General features: G+C 47.4%; 1 protein-coding gene and 1 pseudogene across 1 annotated transcript; both read left to right on the top strand.

The window, feature by feature from the left end:
* The first annotated feature begins 28 nt into the window (after positions 1-28).
* On the top strand, positions 29-20948 carry TPGS2 (tubulin polyglutamylase complex subunit 2). The gene is made up of 7 exons (XM_067530913.1): positions 29-166; positions 3301-3380; positions 9735-9822; positions 13618-13749; positions 15149-15262; positions 18701-18861; positions 20383-20948. Exons 1-7 carry the CDS (start codon positions 91-93, stop codon positions 20623-20625), a joined length of 894 nt encoding a protein of 297 aa, XP_067387014.1. The 5' UTR covers positions 29-90; the 3' UTR covers positions 20626-20948.
* On the top strand, positions 679-832 carry LOC137141814 (U1 spliceosomal RNA; annotated as a pseudogene).
* Positions 20949-23631: the final 2683 nt, after the last annotated feature.

Here is a 23631-nt window from a genome sequence, read left to right as displayed (position 1 = left end):
GCGCAGCCTCCACTACAGGGCCCGAGGAGGGACAAACTCGGCCTCATTCTCCCTCCTGCCCTGTTCTCTGTCTAAGGGGGCGTGCTGAGGATGGAGGAGGACAAGCCCTACGGCAGCCTCAAGCCCTCCCTGGACAGGCTCACCCTGGGGGTCATCCGGATATTAGGTGAGTGAGGGACAGGCCGTGGGCCGCCGCGTTGGCATGGAAACGGCCCTGCTGCGTTGGCATGGAAACGGCCGCCGGGCTGGCATCGAAGTAGCCCTGGCACGGTGGCGTGGGGCAGACGCACACGCCCCACCTCCTCTTCTTATTTACTGTGTGGCCTATCCCAGCAAATCCCAGCGGGGGCCCTTGGGCAGGGCCCCCCACCCCCATAGCGACCGACGGGCGCTGCCCCGAAGAGCTCCCGGCAGGTCGTGTGCATTAAAGCCAAGAGCGGGCGGCACGAAACGCCCTTGGTGTTGTCATCTGGCTGCATGACCGGACGCGGCGGGCCACGAGCGCTCGTGCCATCCGGGGCTGACTCCAGCGGGGCGATCCCGCATTGGCGCAATAGGTTCTTCGACCTCGGCCGGCATCCCCCGTGTCCTGCTCTGGGGCCCACCGTTCAGAAAAGGGTGATTTGGTCAGTTGGAGAGGGTTCAGGGAAGAGCCATGGGAATGACTCAAGGATTGGAAAACCTGCAGGGCAGACGCCGTGATCACGAAGGTGGCTTTCCCAGGGCGAGGCTCATCCACTGCACTGCGGGTGTGCTAACCCCTGTGATTTCCCCAAAGGCGGGAAACTCGACTGCATAATTTGTGGTAGTGGGGGACGGCGAAGAGACTCGAAGGGGTCAATCTGTTTCGTTTAACCTTCTCTTTCAAGGGGTGACTTGATCAGTCTGTACGTACCTCTGGGGGGGACACATCTTTGACAGTGAGCGGGGCTCTTCAGCCTACTAGAGAAAGGCGTGACGCAATCCAATGGCTGGAAGTTGAAGCTAGACAAATTTAGGCTGGAAAGAATATACATTTTTAGCAATAAGGGTAAAAAATAACTTATGTCCATGATGTATCCATGAATATGGAATATACCGCTTCAGATTAGAGTTATTGCTATAGGTATGTTGTCCTTGAAAGCATCAGGTAGCACAAACTCTTCTGACTAGCAACTCTGAACACAGGTCAAACTTGCTTATAAGACTGTCACCTTCAAACAGATAGAAAACCCTGGGTGACCGACCTATTAGAACAAAACGCCCAGTACTGGGGAAAGAAACATGACCAGAGGTATTTGGTGCCTTTCCTGTCTAGTGCACTGCATTGTGTGTTGACAAAAAGTGACTATAATGTGATTGACTGCATTGGGAGCCAATATTTATTCCTTTTACACCAAAGCCAGTTTTTAAAGCCCTGTAAAGTGACAATTTACCACTGTGTACTATGTATTTAATTCCTATAGCAGGTGTGACCCGTCCGTGCCTAGGATAGCCACCTGAAAATGCCAAGGTCAGGGCAGGCTGTAAAAGTAGAGCAGATTCTCCCAGCACCGGTGGGTGAGACTGAAGTCAGACTTCGCAACCAGCCACAAACAGTGCTTCTGATTCCCCACGCTGGTTATCAAGAAACCAAAATAGAAAATAGACACAGCCCCTTTTACTGCGTTTCAGTCTCTGGCTCCCAATCAGCCACTAGGTCCATAAAGAGACCAGTTATTTAAAACTCTGTGCTATTTACCACAAAGGGTTCTCCTGACCCCAGAGGGTCAGCCACCATACCAGATCAATATAAGTTTGGATCTTACCCAAAATACCACGCTGCCAGCCAATCCTTTAGTAACTAAAACGAAAGGCTTATTATAAAAAGAAAGAAACTATAAGAGAAATGTTAAATAATTAAAGCAATCAGACACATACAATTGATTTGAAAGTCCATATATATCAGGTTTCTAATAGAATTGTGAGTTTGCAGGCTTGTATAGTCCCTCTGGTGTCTGGATCTCAGACTGGGTCTCAGTCCTTTGTTTCACAGCTTCAGTTCAGTTGTAGATGAGTTGATCCAAAGGTAGGCTGAAGACTGAAGATTGGTGACTGAAGACAAAATGGATGTGGTGCAGCTGTCTTTTATGTCCTTTGGCCTTTGCCATGCTGCTTGTGGAAATTTATAGGAATAAGATGGAGTCCAGGGTCACATGAGTGACTGGTGACTCATCAGGTATAGCCCTGGCTTCTCCCCCTGGGCCCATTGTACGTGCAAATTTCCTTAATGAGCCATTAAGCAGGCTAGTGCTACAGCCATCCTGTCTGGGGTGTCACCCAGAAACACAGCACAAATTGAAATACAGATACAAACATATCTATAACTTCCATTACACATATAACACATGAACATAAACATTATCATCTTACTTAGCACATTACAGCCTTTCTAATGGTACCTGACATGGCATATCTCATGAATTATTATGATTTTGACATATTGATGTTAAATAATATAACAAATCTCCCCCCCTGTCCCCCTAATCCAGCCAGTGTCACAGCAGGTAAGCAGACTTTTTTAACGTGATCCAAAACAACTGAAATCAATAGGAATCATTGTATTGATTTCAATGGGCTTTGAATGAAGCCTTTGATTATTAAAATAATATGAATAGATGCAAGAGAAAAGGTTCCAGTCTCACAGCCCAGCAGTGGCACTCTGTAGATATAGTACCTTGCATTTATACTGCGCCCTTCAGTTCAAAGGCTCCCAATCGTTTTTTATAAATTATGGACCTGTTGCTGAAAGCAGACCAGCCCGGAGTCCCACTGGGAATCCAGAGAGGAATAAGGGTCTGCTCATGCAGGCTGGTGGGCAGGATCAAATCTTACAATCACAAAAGAATCACTGAGCCGCTGAAGTGCATCCATCCCTGAAGGCGAACACTTCATGGCAGCGCTGCACAACATCTCAAGTCAAGCAAAAAAGACTTTCTCCAGCTGAAAACGACAGGGCATGTTTAGAGAAGCAAAATATAATTTCTTGACTTTTAGAGTTTGGCGAGGACACCAGGGCTACACCTGTGCTTTTATATAAGTTTCCATGGGGTCCTTAGACTCAAGATCCTGATCCCTTGCCTTCACTGTGTCTCAGTCAAAGGATGACATCTTCAACAACGCCATGTCCCTAACGCCAGGGCATTGGTTCTTACACTGACATCACCTACTCCTTCAACTTCATATCATCCTTGACTCTGCTTAGCTTGCAAAACCAGCTGGATTGTAGCCCTTGGTGTCACGTCTGCAAGCTGTGATCATGGTCTGTTTTTTGTTTTATAGAAGCTTCTCCAGGAGTCACTGAGGTGACATTGGTGGAAAAGGAGCCGGCTGAACGTCACACTATTGTTTCCTGGGAGCAGGTGGGTAGTTTCATGATCACACTGAAACAGGGTTGGTCTGACTACGTGACAGGCTCTGCATGCATACAGGATACTGAACAGAACTGCCACATTTCACGTGCAGCTAAGAGAGACTTACCAAGGTTCGTGACACAAATTGGAGCAATGCTGTCTCCATTACAAATGTTACTCTGGCTTCCAGCCATACAGTTGCAGTGTTGTTAGGCTGTTGATGCATTTAGATGGGAGCCCTCCAAGGGACACTCAAGTGCTGCAGAGCGTAGGGATGGTGACTCCGTAGGTGGCTGTCATTCTTCTGCATCAGCCCTGAAACCAAGCTCCAGCCTTGTGGTAGGGGCCACCTTGTTCCTTGAGGTGTTGTCTTTCAGATGAGATGTAAAACGAAACTCCTTATGGCCCTTAGAGAGAAAGACTTGTAGTGCAATCAAGTCATTCAGTACCCCCATCTACACTACACTCATCAGCTTCCCTTTTCAACCTCACCTACCTACCTTTTACCTCCCATTGCCCATATCTCCACATTCATCTTGGACAACCAACATCCAGCCTCCACTCCAACCTAAATATAAAACACCAATGCACACATGCATGCAGATTTCTCTTCCATCATTCCTACATAAAACAACAACCCGATTTACCTGTGGGCCACCCCCTCCACTTGTCTATTCCGAAGCATTACAGAAAAACATTACGGAAAAACAGAAGCTGCATCAACCCCACAACCCTATATTAATCATCCAAACGCATGACCATAGAACCAATAACCACAGTCAGAAATAAGGCTGGATTTTGGTTTTTCAGGCTGATGCTTGACAAGTGTGGGCTGGGGGTGGTGGATAGAAGATGGATGAGGTTAAGAAGGGGTAGTCGGAAGTGAAGCGTAGATGGGGTCTTATTTCCCTTGCTTGTTACCAATTGCTTGGGTGGGTTCTGAAATCTACCAACCTTCATTCAAAGTTAACAAATGTCCTTTTGTGTGGGAATACAAATAAGCTGTATAGTTTGATCTCTTGGAATAAGTACTGAGATCTCATGAGTTGCTTAGTGCATTCAATTCCCATACAGTCTTCAGTGGGAGTTGAGAGTTCTTGACACCACACAGGTAGTCATCTGGCAGAATCTAGTCCTTAGTGATAAACTCTCAGCTCTCGTCTTCCCCCATCTCATCTCTCTTGAATACAAGTAAACGTTTGGACATAGTATTCTTCATTGTGTTTTTGCAACCACTAGTCGGCACTGTTTACCGGTTTAATGGAAGAGAAACTATTGTCTCAGAGACTTTAATAGTCTCCCTATAGGGAACTTGTAACTGGGTTCCATTACGATCCCTGTTTTTAACTCCATTATAACGTAGGGTAAGGAAAATGGTTTGTCCTGAATTTAACTGTATTCTAAACATCAGTGAAAATATTTCCTGAAATCTTGAGGAAAGAAGAAATCCTACCAGTGTGTAAATCACAATGACTATTCAGTAGAGCATACCAGTGATTTTGGAAGTGATCCCCTTGGAGGATGGCTTATACTTAAGGCTAAGCTTTTGTCGGGGTTATTTTTAATAAAAGACACAGGCAATAAACAATAAATCATGGAAGCCTGAGCCACGCGGCCTGGGGCCACCAGCCCAAGCCCCGCCATACGGAGCTGAAGTTGCAGAGGCCACGTAAAATCATGAAATCTGTGACCTCCATGACCAACTCGTAGCCTTACGTGTAGTCTGTTTCTGCTTCATCTGATTTCAGTTCACAAACACACTCATGAAACTGCTGACAACCAAGTGCTGTTGCCAGCATCTCACTTTCGATCCAAGCAAAAGTTCTGGTATGTTTTGGTCGGTCCTTTGGAAGCAGGTGCCACTGAGCAATGGCGTACCGACGGGGGAGTAGGGGCATGGCCATGTCCCCAGGCACCGGCCTGTGAGGGGGTGCCAGCCAGGCCCTCGGAGGTGGAGCTGCCCCCTGTCGCAGGAGGCCAGAACTGCCCCTTCTGGACTGCCCCAGGGGTGCACAGTGCCCCAAAGAGGGGTAAGGAGAGGCAGAGCGGTGGATCCATGCCAGCCTGCAAAACAGGACAAGCACACGGGGAAGTTTGTGGCCCCTCGAAAAGGGACACAGCGGAGGACATGCTTCGGGAGTTCCGAGAGGCAGCTGGGGTCAAAAGCCCTAAAGAAAGAGGATGGTTCTCCAGTGCACTCTCTTCTAAAAGATTTTATAATCTCCCAATAAAATCAAATGCAAAATTCTATTCTTGCTTTAGACTTCTATAAACACTGTTCTTAATGGGCCTGAGGCTGGGGCCCGCTACCACCCATTTGTGCAGCTCCACTCATGCAACGGGGCTGTAAAGCTGGCAAACACGTCTGCCTGCGAATTCCTGCTGTGTAGCGCTGACAAGGCGTGACTGGAACATCTCTGCATTGGGAATATTCCCAACTGCCAGAACAACTTCTGGGAGCTTTCAGCAGCTGGTTTAGACCAGCCCTAAAGGAAGCCCTAACTTATGTGGAGGGACAAATTGGCCTGTGGCCATCTCCAGTGTTAGGGGGCCACACAGAAATGGCATAAATCTCCTTCTCCCCTCACTCAGGACTCTCATGGAGTGAGCTCTGTGCCTTTTTGTGTTTAGAGCGGTGTCTGTAGAACCCCAGTGATTGAATTTCTACAGCATTGTTCCCAATAAGGGACTATTCTATTATTTTAAGTTAACTGCCATATGCAAAACCTTCTGTTTTATGTGGGAATGAGTGATCACCACTTGTTGGGCAGCATAACTTTATCAGCCGATAGAGTTCCCCACCATCCTAGAAGGATACATGCATCAAATGGGTTCTTTCTAGGTTATTTTGGGATATCGTGAACAATAAACAAATTAAAATCACACCAAATATTGGGAATCTCAGTTTTACACAGTTTGTGAGGCTGGTGAGTGCAACTCTGGAAAGCACCAGATGAGCAGGATGTACACAGCTGGCTGAAGGGGCTGAGGGAAAGCAGTTTCTGGCATATAATTTGGGTTTATTTTACCTCTGCCCTAAGAAGACAGCTGTTTGAAATCACAAACCTGTGTGACTGACGGTAACTTGACGATCAGTCAGTCTTCTCCCACCCTTATGGAAAACACTGGATGATATCCAGGATCCTGAATGGGATGTGTTCTGCTCCGGCATAGCAACTGCCATGGTTGTTTTCAGACCCATCCTCTGGAGAAGGCAATGAAAGGGAGTTTGCTGAGGAAGATCCTAAGGCAAAGGTAAAAATAGAGAGAATGTGTTGGGAAACAGAGATGCAAATGGATATGCCTCCCTGGAAAAGGAGAGCTCAAGGCAGCAGATCGATCCAGAAACTTCTTACCTCCTTCCATGAATAGACCATTCATTACTATAGCCCTGATCCTTCTCCCTCTGAGGAGAGTAGTGGCACTGAAGTCAATGGAGCTGTTCACATGTAAAAGTTTATCGATAAAAAAGCAAGATAAAATGATCAAACAGGTTTTTAAATCGATGGAATGTGCCATGCAAATACTTGTATTCTGGTGGGTCTTTGTAGCACATCAGACATCTCCACCCGCCCAGCCTCCTCCATCATTTGAATCCCAGTCCTTGCTCTTGCGGCTAGAGTTATGAAGTTGGAACTCATGAAGCTGCAGTGTGAAATTACAACTATTTAGCTTTGAAAAGAGCAGGCAAACAAGGGCACATCTGTTACAGGCGTTTGGAGAACTTAAAACATGCCTACATGGTTTAGTACTCTTCTGAAACTAACATCAAGCAACTTTGCCCAACAGCGTTCATTTACCTGTTATCAAGAGACAGATGAGTTCTTCTCAACACAACGACGTCTTCTTTTTTATGCCTGCTGCCTATGGAGATGTTTTCAAAAAGCTTTGGAAAAGGATCATTCCAGGGACCAATTTGCTGATCATAGAGTTTAAGGCCAGAAGGGATTTAGAAGGAATCCTCTTGTCTGACCTCCTGTATATCACAGGACTCCAACACCACCCAGCACCTGCACACTAAACCCAACAAGCAAAATGAAACCAAAGCATTATAGTCCACAGGAGATTAGACCTTATGTGCCACAGGCAGAGACTAGGAGGGACTGAGGCACACCAGTGCCAGAGGCCCCCACAGTGGCAGGGAAATAAGTGAGATACACCCATATAATCCTGGCCAGTGACCCGCACCCGCACACAGCAGAGGAAGGTGAAATACCCCAAGGTCACTGCTAGTCTGACCAGGGAGAAATTCATTCCAAATTCACATATGGCAATCAGTTAGACCCTGAGCATGTGAGCAAGAACCTGTTACCAGGGTTCTTTCAACCCTAAGCTCTTGGTAACTTTACTCTCTGCAAGGTGGTGTCAGGAAATAAATCAATGGAAACACGGCTATCTGACCGATAGATGACTGGCACAAACAGTACATTACAAGAGTGCTCTCACTTAAAGCTATACTTTATTTAGTCTCAAGTACTTACACATGTCCGCAACAGGTTAGTAAAGCACCCCATCCCTCAATAATTAACAAAGTTTGGTATGGCTCTCGAGTGGTACACCAGCAGCCTTTCAATGGCCAAACTTTTGTCTGCCAGTGGAGACCATAAGATGTGTCCATGAAGAGATCCAAGTAGCCCAAACTTCTCCCCCTTATTTATCTTGTCAGTAGACAATAACACATCAATCAAAAAAACTTGTTAGGCAAGCAATTTCAAAAGCTAAGCAAGAGGATTCCTCAGATGACTAATTAGCCAGATGTGTTCTTGCAGAGTCCACATGCCTTGAGGTCCTGCCAAACACATCCCAAAGGGTAAATATAGATAAGCTTCTTGTTTTTCTCCTAAAACACAGACCCCAGCACATTCAACAGAGACTTCATTATGGAGGTGCAGGGTCCGACAAAGGTTGAGCAAGAGACTACTAGTGGGGCAGCCATGGTTTGGGTGCCTCTAGAGAGGAAGCTCTGAACTTGGGAGGCAAAACCAGAAGAAGGTAATGGACTGAGCACGAAACCACAGGCATGGCAGAGAATATGATCACCATCCCCAGTGACGTTACACGTGGATGGCATGGACCCATATGGAGATAGGAGACTGCACAAAATGAGCGTAGCCAAGGCGTGGCTGCATTGGCATTAGGTTAGATAAATACAAGGTATCGGAATATTTATCCCTATTTTCTGAGGCTTTGGGTGCTAAATATTTGGTTGTGGTTTTAAATTTCCTTTTGCATCAAACCAAACATTTCCTTTCTTTCTAAAGAGCATTTGGTGCTCAGCAAACGTACTAAGATGACAGTCCTGCAGCTTGCTGTGTTCTGCTACACAGCGCTTTCCCACACTGCATTATCCACAAGCACCCTGCTCTGAAGGGATCACCTCACGTTATAGAGAAAACCTTGAAAATGTGACCCGGAAGGTTCAAAAACAAGGAGGCAAATAAAAAGAACCTTCAATGTATTATCTTGAAAACTCACATGATTTGGGGGCCTGACTCCAATGATGCTGGAATGTTTGCAGTTGGTGATACTCTAAACACACGTTCTACTTTGAAAAAAAAGTCTGTCGTTTCAGGGAAATCATTTGATATGAAGAGTAGTGATGGTAGCTAGCTTCATGCAACATCTTTCCTTGGCTCATTAAAGCCGGCTCCTAATGGGATTCTCTTCTGGTTTTCAATTCATGATGTGCTCTTGGTATTAGGAACTAAAATAAGAGTGAATCGACTGTCTGAGGGTCCAATCTCACAGTTCCCACAGAGCATAGTGCCTGCATTAAGCACAGACTCATTGAAGTCAGTCAGGTTTCTCATAGAAGTAAGCACTATGGTCAGCACTAAGTGTTTGCAGGACTAGGCCCTCCGTGTAGACATGTACGCTGCTGAATGGAATGTCAGACCTGCTTGTCCATGAGAGAAGTCCTAATACTACTGCTGGTCTTGTAGCTCAAATGGAAGAGATTGGTTTGTTTAGTTTCACTGCTGGCAAAGCGCTGTCCCTGACGAAGCTGTGTGTGTGGATTCGCTGATGATCTTTGGGTCTTTGATTTGGGAGTGTGAATTCATAACACAAGGTGCCAGATCATGAAAATTGTGGAAAACTCCTAAAATATCCATGTATATATCTACTGAGTGCTAATCATGACATTTTCCCAGTTGTGCCCTTAGATCAAATAACTATCCTGCGTTAGGAAACCGATCCTAGAAACTTGAAAACCTCTCTCAAGTTGTGTGATTTGAGTTGTGTTGGGGCTCAGTGAGATCTCTGGTGGAGAATGTTCCTATCTCAACAGTCCATCAGTCATTCATATCCAAGCACGCTCTGCCTCTTTCCCTTGATAATGCTTAGGGGCATTTGTGATTGCAGAAAAACTCCTGTGTGTTGCCAGAGGATTTAAAGAATTTCTATCTAATGAGCGATGGCTTCCACCTGACCTGGAGTGTGAAGATTGATGGTAAGTGCCTGTCTCTTCCCCACTAATATATTGCCTTCAGTGCATTCTGGCTTTGGCTGAGAATATTTCCCTTTAGCTTAAAAGCCGTTGGGTTAAAATTTCCATTCTTTGTGTACATTCACTGTGCCAGTTACAGTCCCTGCCTCTTAATCTGATCACTGCTTAACAGAATCCTCCATTTAGTTTGATCTACACCACAGGAGCGAAATCATTCTGGGCTGGTCTACACTACAGAGGTGTAAATTGAAACGCTCCTCCCACTGCTGTAACTCCCCTGCTGTGCCAACATAATAAAACCAGCTCTATGAGAGGTGTAGGGTTTATGTCGGTGTGGTTAGGGTGACACAGTGTCAGCGTAGACACTGCGTTCCTTACATTGGCTGATGGCTGTCATTCTTGTCAATTTGAAATTGACAAGAAAGCCGGGCAGCTGGAGCCCAGCTGCCCCCTATACTTCTGGAGAGCTGAGCGACTGGACCGTGCTGCCCCGGCTCCTAGCAGGCCAGCTTGTCCCAGCTCCCAGCAGCGAGTGGGGAGGGGCAGCCCCCCGGGAGCCTGTGGGGCAGCTGGGCTCCCAGCAGGGAGCTGCCAGCAGAGCTGAAAGACAGGGCTCGCAGCTCCCCACAGTGCCCCTCCGAGGTCAGTGGAAGTGCTCCTGGGGAGGACATGCACCACTGCCCCAAGGAGTGGAGTGTGGACATCAGCCACCGCGGTAATTAATGTGGTGGCTGTAAGTCAACTTAACGTAGCTCGTCTTATCTTTGTAGTGTAGACAAGGCCTCTGAATGAAAAATAAACCACTATGCCCTTCATTTTGATGGGTTTAGCCAGCTGTTGTTAGACAAATCAATCACTGGCTGTAGAAAATTGCCCTTTAATTGACAAGGAAATCCAAAGTTCTGCATGGAATAAAAAGCCAACATAAAGAAGGCCCCGATGATAAAAGATGAACACAACCTGAATTTCTGTGTCTGATACATCAGGCCCAGGCCTGCGATCCATGCGCACGCAGGATTTCCACACAGGAACTGGCTAGGATCAGGTCTGTTTTTGATTACCTAAATGCCAGCATGTATTGCCCAAATCCAGATATGCCTGTGTGATACGACCCGTGCCCAGGGTAGCCAACTGATAATGCCAAGGTCAGGGCAGGCTGCAAAAGGAGAGCGGATTCTCCTCACGCTGGTGGATGACACTGAAGCCCGGCTTCCCAACCAGCCACGAACTGCTTCTGATTACCCCTCACTGGATATCAAGAAGCCAGTCCACGAATGCCCACAGCCCCCTTTACTGCATTTCAGCTCCAGGCTCCCAAATTAGCACCAGGTCCAGCAAAGAGACCAGTTACTTAAACTCTCTGCTCTTTGCTAAAAAGGTTCCCTCTGACCCCAAAGGGTCAGCCACAGCACCAGATCAATATAAGCTTGGATCTTACCTAAAATATCACGCTGGCAGCCAATCCTTTAGTATCTAAACTAAAGGTTTATTGTAAGAAGAAAGAAATAAACCATGAGAGAAATGTTAAAGGGTTAAAGTAAATCACAGATATACAAATGATTAAAAGTCCATTTACATCAGGTTTCTGGAAGAAATGTGGATTTGCAGGCTTGTGTAGTTCTCTCTGGTTCACATCCAGTACCTGGATGGGTCTGAGTCCTTCGGTTCAGCTACAAGATGAATTGGTCCAGAGATAGGTGTATGTCTGCAGACTGGACAGGGACAAAGACACAGATGGATCCTGTGGTTTGATCTTATAAACCCCCTCCCCCGGCCATGCGGCCTGTGGGCAGTCACAAGTCCCAAAATGAAGTCCATAGTCACATGGGCCAATCCTGGTGACTCCTCCGGTGTGCCTGGGGTCCATAGTCACATGGGACAGTCCTGATGCTTCATCAGGTAGGCTGCCTGCAATGGAGTCCAGAGTCATGTAAGCAGGTTCTGGTGACTCAGTGGTGATGCTGGCCTCTCCCTCAGGGCCCCTTGCACCTGGGAATGCCTTAATGGGCCATTATGCAGACCATTGTTCTGCAGCCTTCCTATCTGGGGTGTTGCCCAGGCAGAGCAATTTGAAATACAGATATCTCAAATACATCTATAACTTCCATGTCACATATCACACATGAACATAAGTATTATTATCTTACTGAGCACATTATAACCTTCCTAACAGTACCTGACATGGCACGTCCCACATGGATTATTATGATTCTGCCATGCTGATGTCACACAATATACTGAATGCCCCCCCACTCAAGCCAGCCCGCATGACAGCCTGTTGGACATCAAATGGAGGAGTGTGTAAGTTTCACTTCAATCAGTGGTAAAATCACAGTTGATTTTAAATCTGCTAAAGGCACTGTGTACTTTTGCTTTAGCATAAATAAGGTGCTACTACCATTCCCTTGGTTTATGGTTGAGGCACTGGATTGGAGCACTCGGTTCAGTTTCTGACTGCCACAGACTCACTGAGTGTCCTTGGACAAATCACTTACTCCGTCTCTGCCTCAGTTCCCCATCTACAAAAAGGGGATAAATCCTTCCCTAGCTCATAGGACTGTTGTGTGGGGCTGTATCCACTAATGGTGCTGAGGTGCTCAGCTACTACAGAGATGAGCACCATAGAAAAGCCTATCAAATATTAAACCTGCTGCTTACCTCGCCTGCCTCCCGGATGCCTTATGCTGAGGACCTGTCTCTGCTGGACCACATGACATGACATGTTTTCATCTCTGAGCTGTTAGAGGAGACAAATTAGGAAGATCATGACTGCAAGCAGCATGGCTGGCCTCTCCTCCCAAACAGCTTTTCAGCAGGCCTGACATTTTTGCCTGTTACTTACTCAGCTCAGAGGGAACATTGGCTTTTCTGCTTCAGTCGGCTTCATGCTTTTCTTATTGTTCTTTGACTTGCCAGAGCCATAAGGTGGTCAAGGAACTTGGCAGAGGTCACACAACATACAATAGCTGTACTCGGGGCATGAGAGCCCTAGCCACCATTGTGAGAGTGGGGCACTTTAACAATGAACAATATTTAAAGGAAAGGCTTGATCCTACTCCTGTTGAGATCAGTGGAAGCTTCACCATAGACTTCTGTGCGAGCAGGTACAGACCCTGGGCCTCATTCTGATCTCACACCAGTTTTAACTCCATTGACTCGAGTGTAGTTACTCCTGATTTACATCAGAGTAAGTGACAGCAGAACCGGGTTCCCTTTCTTCCATCTGTGCCTGGCAGGAACAGGGAGACTCTTTCATTCTGATGCAGGCACCTGGCCGCAGTTATTCAGGCCTTTGCCACCTCAAAGTTCGATTGTTGCAGGGCACACCATCTGGAGAGGCTACCTTCAGCTGGTGCATGCAGAATGCACTGGTCTCCTTGGGAAATGGAGTTTCACATCAAGAGCACATGACACTAGTCTCCAGCATCTGCCTGCCTGGTAGTTTCCAAGTGGATTTCAAGGTGTGGTGACCCATAGAACCCTGAGTAGGTTTAACACCTTATTACCAGACTAACACTCCCCCGTGCCCTCTTCCAGACTGCGACAGCTGCACTTAGCAGCAGGGCCTACCCTGGAGCTTCCCCGGAACAAATGAGAGGCAGGTGCTAACATGATGATATTTGAGATGTTCTCAACTTTGCTCCCCCAGAGCCTACATCTGTCAAACTTCCAGGCCTGCTACAATGCCAATTTCTTCTCCTATGCATTTTGTGAGGGGTTGGACAAAAAGAAAAGGCCTCCTCTGCTCTCCTGTCACTGGGGTGTATTAATGATCTGTCTTGTCACTGTGCATTGCAGATAACTCCATGCCGCTGGGCTCCATGGAGATTAACAGCATCTCTAAACTAAGTCGCCTTGGCGGATCATCGGTGTACGCCCTGCCCAATGCACCGACCCTCGCTGACCTGGAAGATGATACGGATGAGGAAGGTATTGTCCCCTTGGCCGCAGACAGGATGGTACACACAAGTTTCAGAATGTGCTTTTCCTCCTTCGTTCTGCTGTATAGGGATAAACTGCATTTCCACATAACGGGCCAAGCAGCACTTTGCTAGCCCAGGTCGAGAGGTCGCAGGTCACTCTTCACGAGACCCAACTTGTGCTGCTCTAGAGACCGGACGGACTGGATGCTTGGGGTCCATCAGGCTTTGTTAACTGTACCTCCTCATCAGTGTGGTCTCCACACCATTCCCCATGTCTGCTCCCCGTGCTTTGTTTTTCCCTGTCTTAAATTGTTTGCTGGGGCCTTCTCCTTTCATTGAGCTTGGAAGGAGCATATACATTCACAATATAATATCAACAATCCTTGGCAGTAATTGTCGTGGTGGTGGATAGGCCCATTGGATATGCTGACTTTGAGGGCAGCTCTTCAGAGGTGGAACTGTCACTGGAAAACATGCTGAAACAAGAAGCATCGGGGAAAATGCATGTGGACGTGTTAGGCATTTGGCAAATAAATACAAAGACCCATTCCCTTCCCCAGACAGCTTGCAGTCTAACAGGATGCAACAAGTGAAACAAACAGGAGACTCTTTACAGAAAATATCATAAAACCCACAAATTGCTATTTGATTTCTGTAGCTCTTGCTGCTTCCAAACTTGGCTGGTCGCTCTGCTTCTCAGGGAATCCTGTCCTTTAGCATATTAGAGATTTTGCCCACATCTGCTATAATTCAGATCCTTTTGCTTCAGAAATCAAATGATCTGTTTAATCTACCAGTTATAAACAACCTGCAGGCCTAACTTCGGAGAACAGATATCTAGATCGGCAGTCAGGTTGATGGATATTTAAAGTTCGGTGATCTGCAGGTGCATTTATGTGCAAGCATGAAATTGCTTCTTCAAGGGCTATTTGAGGGTGTTTAGGTATGAGCAGAACCAGAACATAATGATTGTTATAAAACTAAATAAATCTCTGCTTATGGCATCTTCTTATTCAATTGTTTTTAACGTTCTCTACATTTCAGCTCAGAATGACAATATTTTGATTTATTGTAATAATTAATAACTTAACATTTACGAATTAAAAGTGAATCCTTCCAACCCAAGTTATGGCCCAGCATTTCAAACATGTCTTTACAGTTGTACTCATAAAGTGTTCCATGTGCACGAGTTTGTGCATGCAACAGCTGTATTTATACAGTTTGGGTCCTTCTGCTCCAAACTCCTGCACCCGAGTTGTGTGTGCACATGGAAGGGAGAGTGTGGTGCACATCAACAACTCTACACACACAGGCACAGCTTTTTCAGGCCTGTTTGCAAATTTGGCCCCTTATCCAGTGAAGATCCAGCCAGAAATCCTGTGAGGTGATTTTGCTTCTTTTTGCAGGTAATGAAGGCCAGCCAGAAAAGCCTCACTTTGACTCTCGTAGCCTGCTATTTGAATTAGACCCATGCAATGGGAATGGGAAAGTTTGCCTTGTTTATAAGCACACCAAACCAGGTAAGACTGAAAAGAACACAGTTAACCAGTCAGAATAGATGCTGTGTTTGAATAGCTCTTACTCTTCTGAATGTCTATGCAGCTTTATATGAACGTTTTAGGTGACAGCTTGGCTCCATTGATTTCAAATGGCAGAATTCCCATTGGCTTCATTGGAGCCAGGATTTTCCCTGGGTACTGAACAGATGAGCCCTCATTGTAATCTCCGTGTTATTTCTACCTGCCCAAAATATTTGCAGACAGGGAGGGGAACAGCTACACGCCAGCTCCCTGATCCTGCAAACACTTATGCACATGAGTAGCCCCAAAGGGTTCAGTAGGACCACTCCTATGTGGAAAGTTACTCACGTGTGGAAGTGGTGGGAGACTCAAGCCAAATTGTTCACATTCTCCCAGGAGGGGTATAGCATTCCTCAGAGGCAGAGAGGGGAGAACAGAGAAAAATCAACGCCCCTGAATTGGATTCAAACCAGTTCCGCCACCTGTGCTTTGATGCAATGTTCCCCAATGCTAATTAGAGAAACTTGGCAATGGTCTTATGAGTGGCAGTTAACCAAGGACGCACTGCAAAGCAAGTGAGATGTGAGCTGAGCTAATAGATAACTCTGCGGATACGTCTACACTGCCCATGTCTTTCAGCGGGTGTAGAGTACATACTCACGTTGCTCCCCTTGCACAGGTATAAATAGTAATGAGGCACAGCTTAGGCAAGTAGAATAAAGACATGTCTGCAGGGTATGGGTATGTATTCAAGTACATACCCTCCATGTACTCTACTTGCCCAAGCTAAGCCTCCCCATCTCCACGGCTGGAGGGAAAAGACTTCCCAGAGGGTCTGGCGGCGGGGACGCAGTGGGGAAAAGCTACGGCAGCTCCCCTCTGTGGGAGAAGGTTCTGGGCATGGGGGAGGCAACCTCTCCCCTCCTCCTCTCTGTGACATTCCCCTAGTGCAGTCTGGACTGGTGAATCATTGTGTCACCCCCAATTCCCTACTGCAGGAGCCCTTCTTACTCTGCTTTGCTGTGTGAACTCCCACTCCCGTGCGGCTCACGCACAGTCACTAACAAGCAAGTTACCCCCAACTCGGTGGGTGAGTGCCTCTAGCCAGCCACTCATGGATTATGCAGTGGTATGACCCCAGTCATTACCTCCAGTCCCAGCTGCAACCCTAGGAACTGCTGTCTTACAATGTTCAGTGCTGCCCATTGAACACTGCAAGTTCATTGGTTCATCAAATAAATTGATATGCACCAGCCTTGGTACTTCAAATGGAGTCTCTGCACACCTTAAACCGCGTGCACTGCTTTAGATAAAACAAACAAAAAACTTTATTAACTACAGAAAGATTCTAAGTGATTATAAGTCAGAGGAAAGCAGGTCAGATTTGATCAAGATAAACAAAAGCCAAACGCATTCTAAACTAAACTTAACACTTTCAGCAACTTTCCATATTCTGATGATTCTCACCACAGGCTGGCTGGTCTGCCTCCAGCCAGGCCCTCCCCCTAGGATCAGCACTGCAGTTGCTTGGTGGTGTTTGCAGATGGAGGTGGAAGAGAGAGAGAACAGCAAAATGTCTCTCCTTTTTAGCATGTTCCTTTGCCCCTCACTGGGGCCTCGCCCCCCCTCAGGGTCAGGTGACAAACAGTGTCCATGCATGGTTCCCTACACACCCTGAGTCACTGAGGTCTTTTGTGGATTCATTTGTTGATGTCTGGGCCAGTCCTTTGTTCCTGGAATGCTGAGCTGTGTTGTTCTATGCAAGTCCTAATGAAGTGCGAATTGCTGTTCAGCTCTGTAAAGATTTGCCTATATCTGTCTCAAGCCAAGAGACACATCTTTGGGAATATCCCATAGCAAAGCCTCATAACCATACACAACATTGCAACAAACATATCACCATAACAACAATGTTCAGTACATCGTGAGCATTCCAAAAACATCTTACATGAGATACTTTGCATGAAACAATACACAATTACACTATCAAGGTGACCAAGGGGGGGTGCAGTGTGTCACACTCACCCCTGCCCCAACTCTTTCCTCACCACAATGAAAGGCTCCAGAAGCAGGGAGCTGCTGATGCTTTTCTCTACTGTCTACTCCTGCAGAGCCTTTCACTGACACGTGTAGCTACACACCACAATGTGGACACAGCCTGCTTTTCACAGCGCCATGTAGCTACACATATGCTACATGCTGCCATCAGTGGTGTGTAGCATAGACGTAGCCTGTATCAGAAACCAGGAAGTGTTGCAGACACCTACCTTTCCAAGCTGTGGGAATTTAACCCTGTTTTTCTCTCTCTCTCTCTCTCTCCACACACACACGCACGCACGCACGCACGCACGCACGCACGCACGCCTGTTCCTAATAACCACACCCTAAGTTGTCAAGTGGTGACTGTAGTTGGAGGCTTGCTGGGTGTCCTCATTAGAGAAACTTCTCTGATTTCTAGGAGGCAGACATGAAAGACGTAACGATCCAGCATAAGCACTGGGCTGGGAGTGAGGGAATGGAGTCATCCTGGGGTAACCAGAGAGCAAATGTGAAAAATCGGGATGGGGGTGGTGGGTAATAGGCACCTACATAAGAAAAAGCCCCGAATATCAGTACTGTCCCTATCAAATCGGGACATCTGGTCACCCTAAATCATCCCCTCACCCAGCCACGTGGGGAAGTGGATGCAGGCAGTGGGTGGGCATAAGGACCCAAAAGTGCCAGGTAGGTTTACACTAGAGATACCACATGAGGAAGCAATCTGGAGTCAGAGCTAACGTGATCCTGTGTCATATTCGATTTTACAATGTTTGGAGGCTGTTGCCTCTAGAAAAGTGTTCTGATTGCAATGAAGAGGGAGAAAATCCCCTGCAAAGCAGGATTGTGTTGGCAACACAAACCCACCTGAGTGTTCCCTTCCACACTCAGGCTGTGCTCAGCAGTCCCGGTGACTGACAACCCCATGTAATCTCATTTGTCAGCATTTTCCCCGTGGGGAAGAACAGATAAAGATTTAGAGTAATGGTACTTCGAGCTTACATAATATAGTACCTTTTATCCAAGGAGCTCCATGTGCACTACTACATTAAGTCTCAAAGCCGTGCCGCGAGGCGGATAAGTATTATTATATCCATGTTGCAGATACGGAAATAGGCACAGTGGCCAGTTGATGAGCATACACTGAGTCAGTCGCAGAGCTGGGAAGGGAACCTAAAATCCAGATATTCAGGTCTCAAGCTTTAACCAGTAGACTGTCCTGCCTCTAGAGAATAGGATATATTGCTTCTGGGTCCTACCCTTTGGAAGAGCCATCCTTTAAAACATCAGAAATATCACAACATTGCTGCATGTCTCCCAGATGACCTCCCTTGGGAGCTCATCCTTCAGCTGCAAAACAATGCTACAATTTTTACATATGTTCCCTTGTTTCAATTCCAGTTGTCACCCCAGACGCTGAGATATGGTTTCTGGACAGAGCTCTGTACTGGCATTTCCTGACTGATACCTTCACCGCCTACTATCGACTGCTGATCACCCACCTGGGTCTCCCACAGTGGCAATATGCCTTTACTAGCTACGGCATCAGCCCCCAGGCGAAGGTAGGAGAGCAGGAGCTGCACCTTGACTCTGCAGTGAGTCTGAACATGAGCCAGTCCTTCCCACTGTCTCAAGACCTTGCTCAGAGCTGGGTGTAAAGGCACAATCTGATTCTAGCCTATTCTCCTCACTGCTGCTCCCTTACGATTGCCAGGGAGCTGCTCTTCTAGAGTCTCCGGCCTTTCCTCTCAGTTTCTGATTGGGCCTTGAGGTCCACCCTGGCTCATTACTCCACCCACTGCACCTGTAGGAAACAACACCACTTAATGCTGTGCACTGACCCATGCTGTCTCCATGCACGCTGGCAGGGCCTTTGCTCCCTTCCGCACACAGTTGTTCAGCAGCTCTGTGTTTTATCACAGTTTGCAGACGTGCTATCAGCAAAGTGATACGCCCTAATTCTAGGCATGTGAAGTCAAGAGCAAGTTACAGACTAGTGAGGACTGCAGGATCAGGCCCTCCACATTTCCGATTTCTTCCACGTCACGCTATGCTCTAAATAAAACCTACTCGATTGATGGAGGCTGCACTCATGGTACTCTAGCGATAGCTTTTCCCAGCACAGTGTTCCATATATTCACTAACCCTTGTGTGAAATGATTCTCCATGCATTCCCGAACCGCTCCATTTCCTCCTCCTTTCGATTATGTCCTCCTGACTTCACCACTGTGATCAGGTAGTCGTCATTAATGCTATCTTTTGGAAAGGTGTCGTCGGAGGAGATATTGGAGACCGTCCCCAGTGCAGCACGTAAATCTGCCACCTCCTCAGTGTGTGTTTGACCCTCTATTTATCTAGTTCAGCATTCTGGTGGGCACTGGCATGAGGGTGGTTTGGGGAGGGTTGTGCCTAATAACCCCGGCAGTTCTTGCCCTGGCTTCATGAGCCGAGTGGCTGTAGTAGGAAAGGCAGTAGAAGACAGGAATGTGAAACTTCCTGGTGGCAGCCACGTAATACTTATGGCAGCCAGCCAGAAGAGAAATGAACACACGGTCTGAGTGAAAGTTTGCACAATTGAAACTGCAGTGTTAAAGAGCGTTGGGGGCTTTTTATTTCACCTGAGAAGCTCATCAGTTCTAGCTTTGCTTCTTAAGCAAGTTAAATTCTAAGGTATTAATAATTCCTTCCTGCATTAGGCCTGGTTCCCCTCTCTCCCTGGCACTGGTATAATCCAGCAGTGACTCCCTAATGTCTATGGAGTTACACCTATGGAAAACTAGGAGAATCATGTTTCACTTCTGGCCTTTATCTATACAATGGGCTGATCCAGCCATCCCTGCACTTTGGAGAAGGTTATATCCCAATCCTTGTTCTGCAGCTACGAACCATCTCTGCTGTAAAGCTCTTTGCACAAAACCCTGTGAGCTAACACACAGACTGACACAGGCTCCTGACGGCAGGAACTTGGTGTATGTTTTAAAGGTTCCAAAGTTGGTTCTTGGGGTTTCTCTCCACGTCTCTAATGTGCGATTTTTCTCTCCTCTCTTGCCCCAATGTCATCCTCCCATAATCGGCTTTTTCAGCAATGGTTTAACATGTACAAACCCATCAACATCAATACAGCTCTGCTCTCGGAAGAAGCCGACGCCTTTGTGAACAAACTGGACCCCAACAAAGTATTTAAAAGCAAGAACAAAACACCAGTGATCAAAAAGAAATTGCCGTCCCAGCCAGCAGGCTCCCAGAAAAGCCACACTAGCACAGCTTCCTCCAAGACCCCTTCGTTATTCGGGAACTCCCCGAGGAAACGAGACCCACAAACCTGACTCTGGACAGCAATTTCATACCAGCTTGTTAAAACCCCACTGTGGGGTCTCCTAGGTTCCGATCCAACTATTTCTCATGCATGAACAGACTTCCCAGTGCAAGCTGCGCTGCAACATTTGCATGAAATATAGCCACAATTTAATTTATGAGAGGGATGGCTGGAGAACCAAAAAGCTGCCAGTCCTGGAGAGATGGTGGTTAATTCCTTTCTGTTTCTTTTGAGCAAAATACTTCTCCGTGTGGATAAAAATGCCACTGAGCTGTATGGAATATATTACCACTGATCAAGTGCCGCAATGAAATAAAGTAAATTGAATCTCTACCATTTTCATATACATCTTATTAAATACCACATACGCACACAACTCACAATTTCCTCCAGTTTCCTTTTTAGAAGAAAGAAGCATGTTGGGGTCATAGCATGTAATGAGAGCAGGATCAAAACCATTGACGTTGGTGGTAATGCTCCCTTTGACGTCAAGAGAGCAGGACCGAGCCCCATAGGTCTAACCCAGTGATATGTAAAGGCTTCATTCTGACCCCCCACAAATCCCACTGAGTGCTCAGCCCACGATCACACTTTGAATGATGTATACAGACGGCATATTAAACAGAAGTGATTAGCTGCTGTTAATGACCATACCTGATGCTGTGCGCTCTCTGCAAGAGCTATCCGTGGCCAGAGGGGTGCAAGGGTGCCAACTCATCCCGTACGGCGACCAGATGAACTAGCCAAGGACAGTGCTGTGAAACACTGATGTGCGTCCAGCAACGCCTAGGGGACCCCTCTTAGAAAGGAATCCCTTTTTTCACAGGCCAACCCTGCTCTCCTCAGAAGTTCCCTGGCTCCAGGTTAACAATCTGCCCTGGAACAATGTGGGATTCCCTATCGCCGTAGCTATCTGCGCAAGGTGCTGAGCACCCCCCTAACTCCTATAGATCTCAGTAGGCAGGGAAGGTGCTCAACAGTTTGCAGGATCAGGCTTCTCAGGATTGGGCTCTATAAAAGCCTCCTGTCCCAGTGTTTCCCAAACCGTGGATCCCAATCCACCAGTGGGTCTTGGAAAGGTTGCAGATGGGTCGAGGATCTGGTGTGGAGGGATTTCCAGGGGACGGGTGGGTGGGTTGGAGAGCAAGCGTGCCCCACACTCACCCTGCAACAGCATCTCCTGTGCACGGGGCTGGGAACCTGAGCGGTGCTGTGAACCCATGAGCCAGGCCACAACGCCCAGAGCAGGGAGCCAGGTCCAGCCCCTCAGCACAAGAACGGCTGCTGCAGGTTGAGGTCACTCGCCAACATACACGCACCAGGGCTCTCCTCCGCACGGGGTCAGGATTAGGGTTGCGGTCCTGGGGCAGAGGATGCTGCTGCAGTCGGCTGGTGTCCCCTCAGCACGGTGAGGAGATGGCGACACAGTGGCAGCAGCAGCAGAGGCCTATGATTTTGGGGGATTCACCCCACGCACACCCAGATTAGGACTCGGGTGAGTCGCAAAAAGAGACACAATGCCATTGGTGGGTCTCCTTCCGAAAACATTTCGGAATCACTGTCCCAAAAACACTGCAGCGAGCTTCCCTTGGTCTAACCGAGAGCCGCTCCGAACAGGGAAAGCAACCTTCACTGCCAGTTTGTGACCAAATGAAACCCAGCCATTTTCCTCTGCTCTTCTCCACCGTTGGCTCTGAGACATCTAGTACGGAGGCTGAAGCAGAGGAGACGGGAGCCCAGTTCCAGTGCAGTGGCCTGGCCGCCCAAGCTGCACGGTGGCATGTGGTAAAGGATTTACTGCAGGATGACATGGGCCTTACGCTGCACTTCTGCAAGATATGCACAGAGAAGATCAAAAGCGGTGGCGTACTCCAGCTTTAGCGCGTTCTACTGCTCTTTGAGCCAAGGCAGCCGCAGGAGAAGACAGAATCTTTACCGGTAGAGACGCACATGCTAGTAAAACCCAGTTTGCCTCTCAGATCCCAGGCCGAGTTGCAAGGCTGACCATTAGAAAAGCCATTGCCACTTGTAAACAGGTTAGGATTTGCTCTGGAGGCATTGAGAGCCCAGAATCATGGAACCCCACCTTTATACACTTCAGACGATGTCGTTTTTCAGGGCAGAACTGCACTTTAACCCACTCACTGCTGGTCTTCACCTGTACCCACTGTGGCCTCCATTCGGTCATATTCTTTCTTCTTAGATGTCCTGGGAACACTTCATAGCAACCACACACCTGTGTGTCTGATAGAGAAATCCAAGGCACCATCTCAAAATAAGCACTGGCTATTTCAATGGTGGTGTGGCCGACTCATACAATGATTGCATGGCTCTGTAATACCATGCTAGTTCACAGCGTGTTGGGCAGTGTCTTTAATTAATGTTTGTGCAGCCCTTGGAAGGATGAAGCACTGTGTAAGGGCTAAGGATTTTAATAAGGATTTTAATACTTTCCTCCAAAATGCCTGGTGTTTGAAAAATAGCAGATCCTTTAAAGCGCACACACACAGGACCAAGGACAAGAATGTGCTGTGCTTCTGAGAGGTGCAGCACAGAATGGGTAGCCATGGGGGAGTGAGCTAAAACGGCTTTAAGCTGACCCCCAGATTTAGGTTACTCCCTGGCCCCCACTGTAACTAAGACAGCCCTGATGGGCTGTAAATTACAGCAGCCTCCCTGGGCTGCCCTATGGATGGCAACGAAGTTCAGAGTCTCTGCAGTGCTGACGCCCAACTCCTAACGGGTTCCTCTCATCCTTAGCCCCGTCCCTGGCGTGCCCCTTACACCAGGGTTTCAGGCATCCTAAGGCTGTCTTCTGTGGGGATCCTTCCCCAGCTGTATCAGGGACTTCAGAGCACTTTGTCCCCACTCCAGCCCTTTTTGCCCAAACTGTCGTGGATCTGACGGTGGGTGACAACCTTTCATGAGCACCTGTCTGTTCAGTGTAGTAGCAGTAAGAGGACACACAATAATCCCCTCACTCATTCCTATTCTACTCTCAACTAGGGAATGTCAC

Source organism: Emydura macquarii, unplaced genomic scaffold, assembly GCF_026122565.2.
Source record: "Emydura macquarii macquarii isolate MOO-44397 ecotype Brisbane River unplaced genomic scaffold, CSIRO-AGI_Emac_v2 contig_3114, whole genome shotgun sequence".
Classification (NCBI taxonomy): domain Eukaryota; kingdom Metazoa; phylum Chordata; order Testudines; family Chelidae; genus Emydura; species Emydura macquarii.
Note: the sequence above shows the minus strand (reverse complement) of the source record. Positions and strands in the feature narration are given on the sequence as shown.

Coding starts and splice junctions, on each gene's coding strand:
- TPGS2 (XM_067530913.1), top strand. CDS start 91: ATGGAGGAGGACAAGCCCTACGGCAGCCTCAAGCCCTCCCTGGACAGG. Junction 13,750..15,148: donor AGATGATACGGATGAGGAAG/GTATTGTCCCCT, acceptor TTCTTTTTGCAG/GTAATGAAGGCCAGCCAGAA. Junction 18,862..20,382: donor GCATCAGCCCCCAGGCGAAG/GTAGGAGAGCAG, acceptor CGGCTTTTTCAG/CAATGGTTTAACATGTACAA.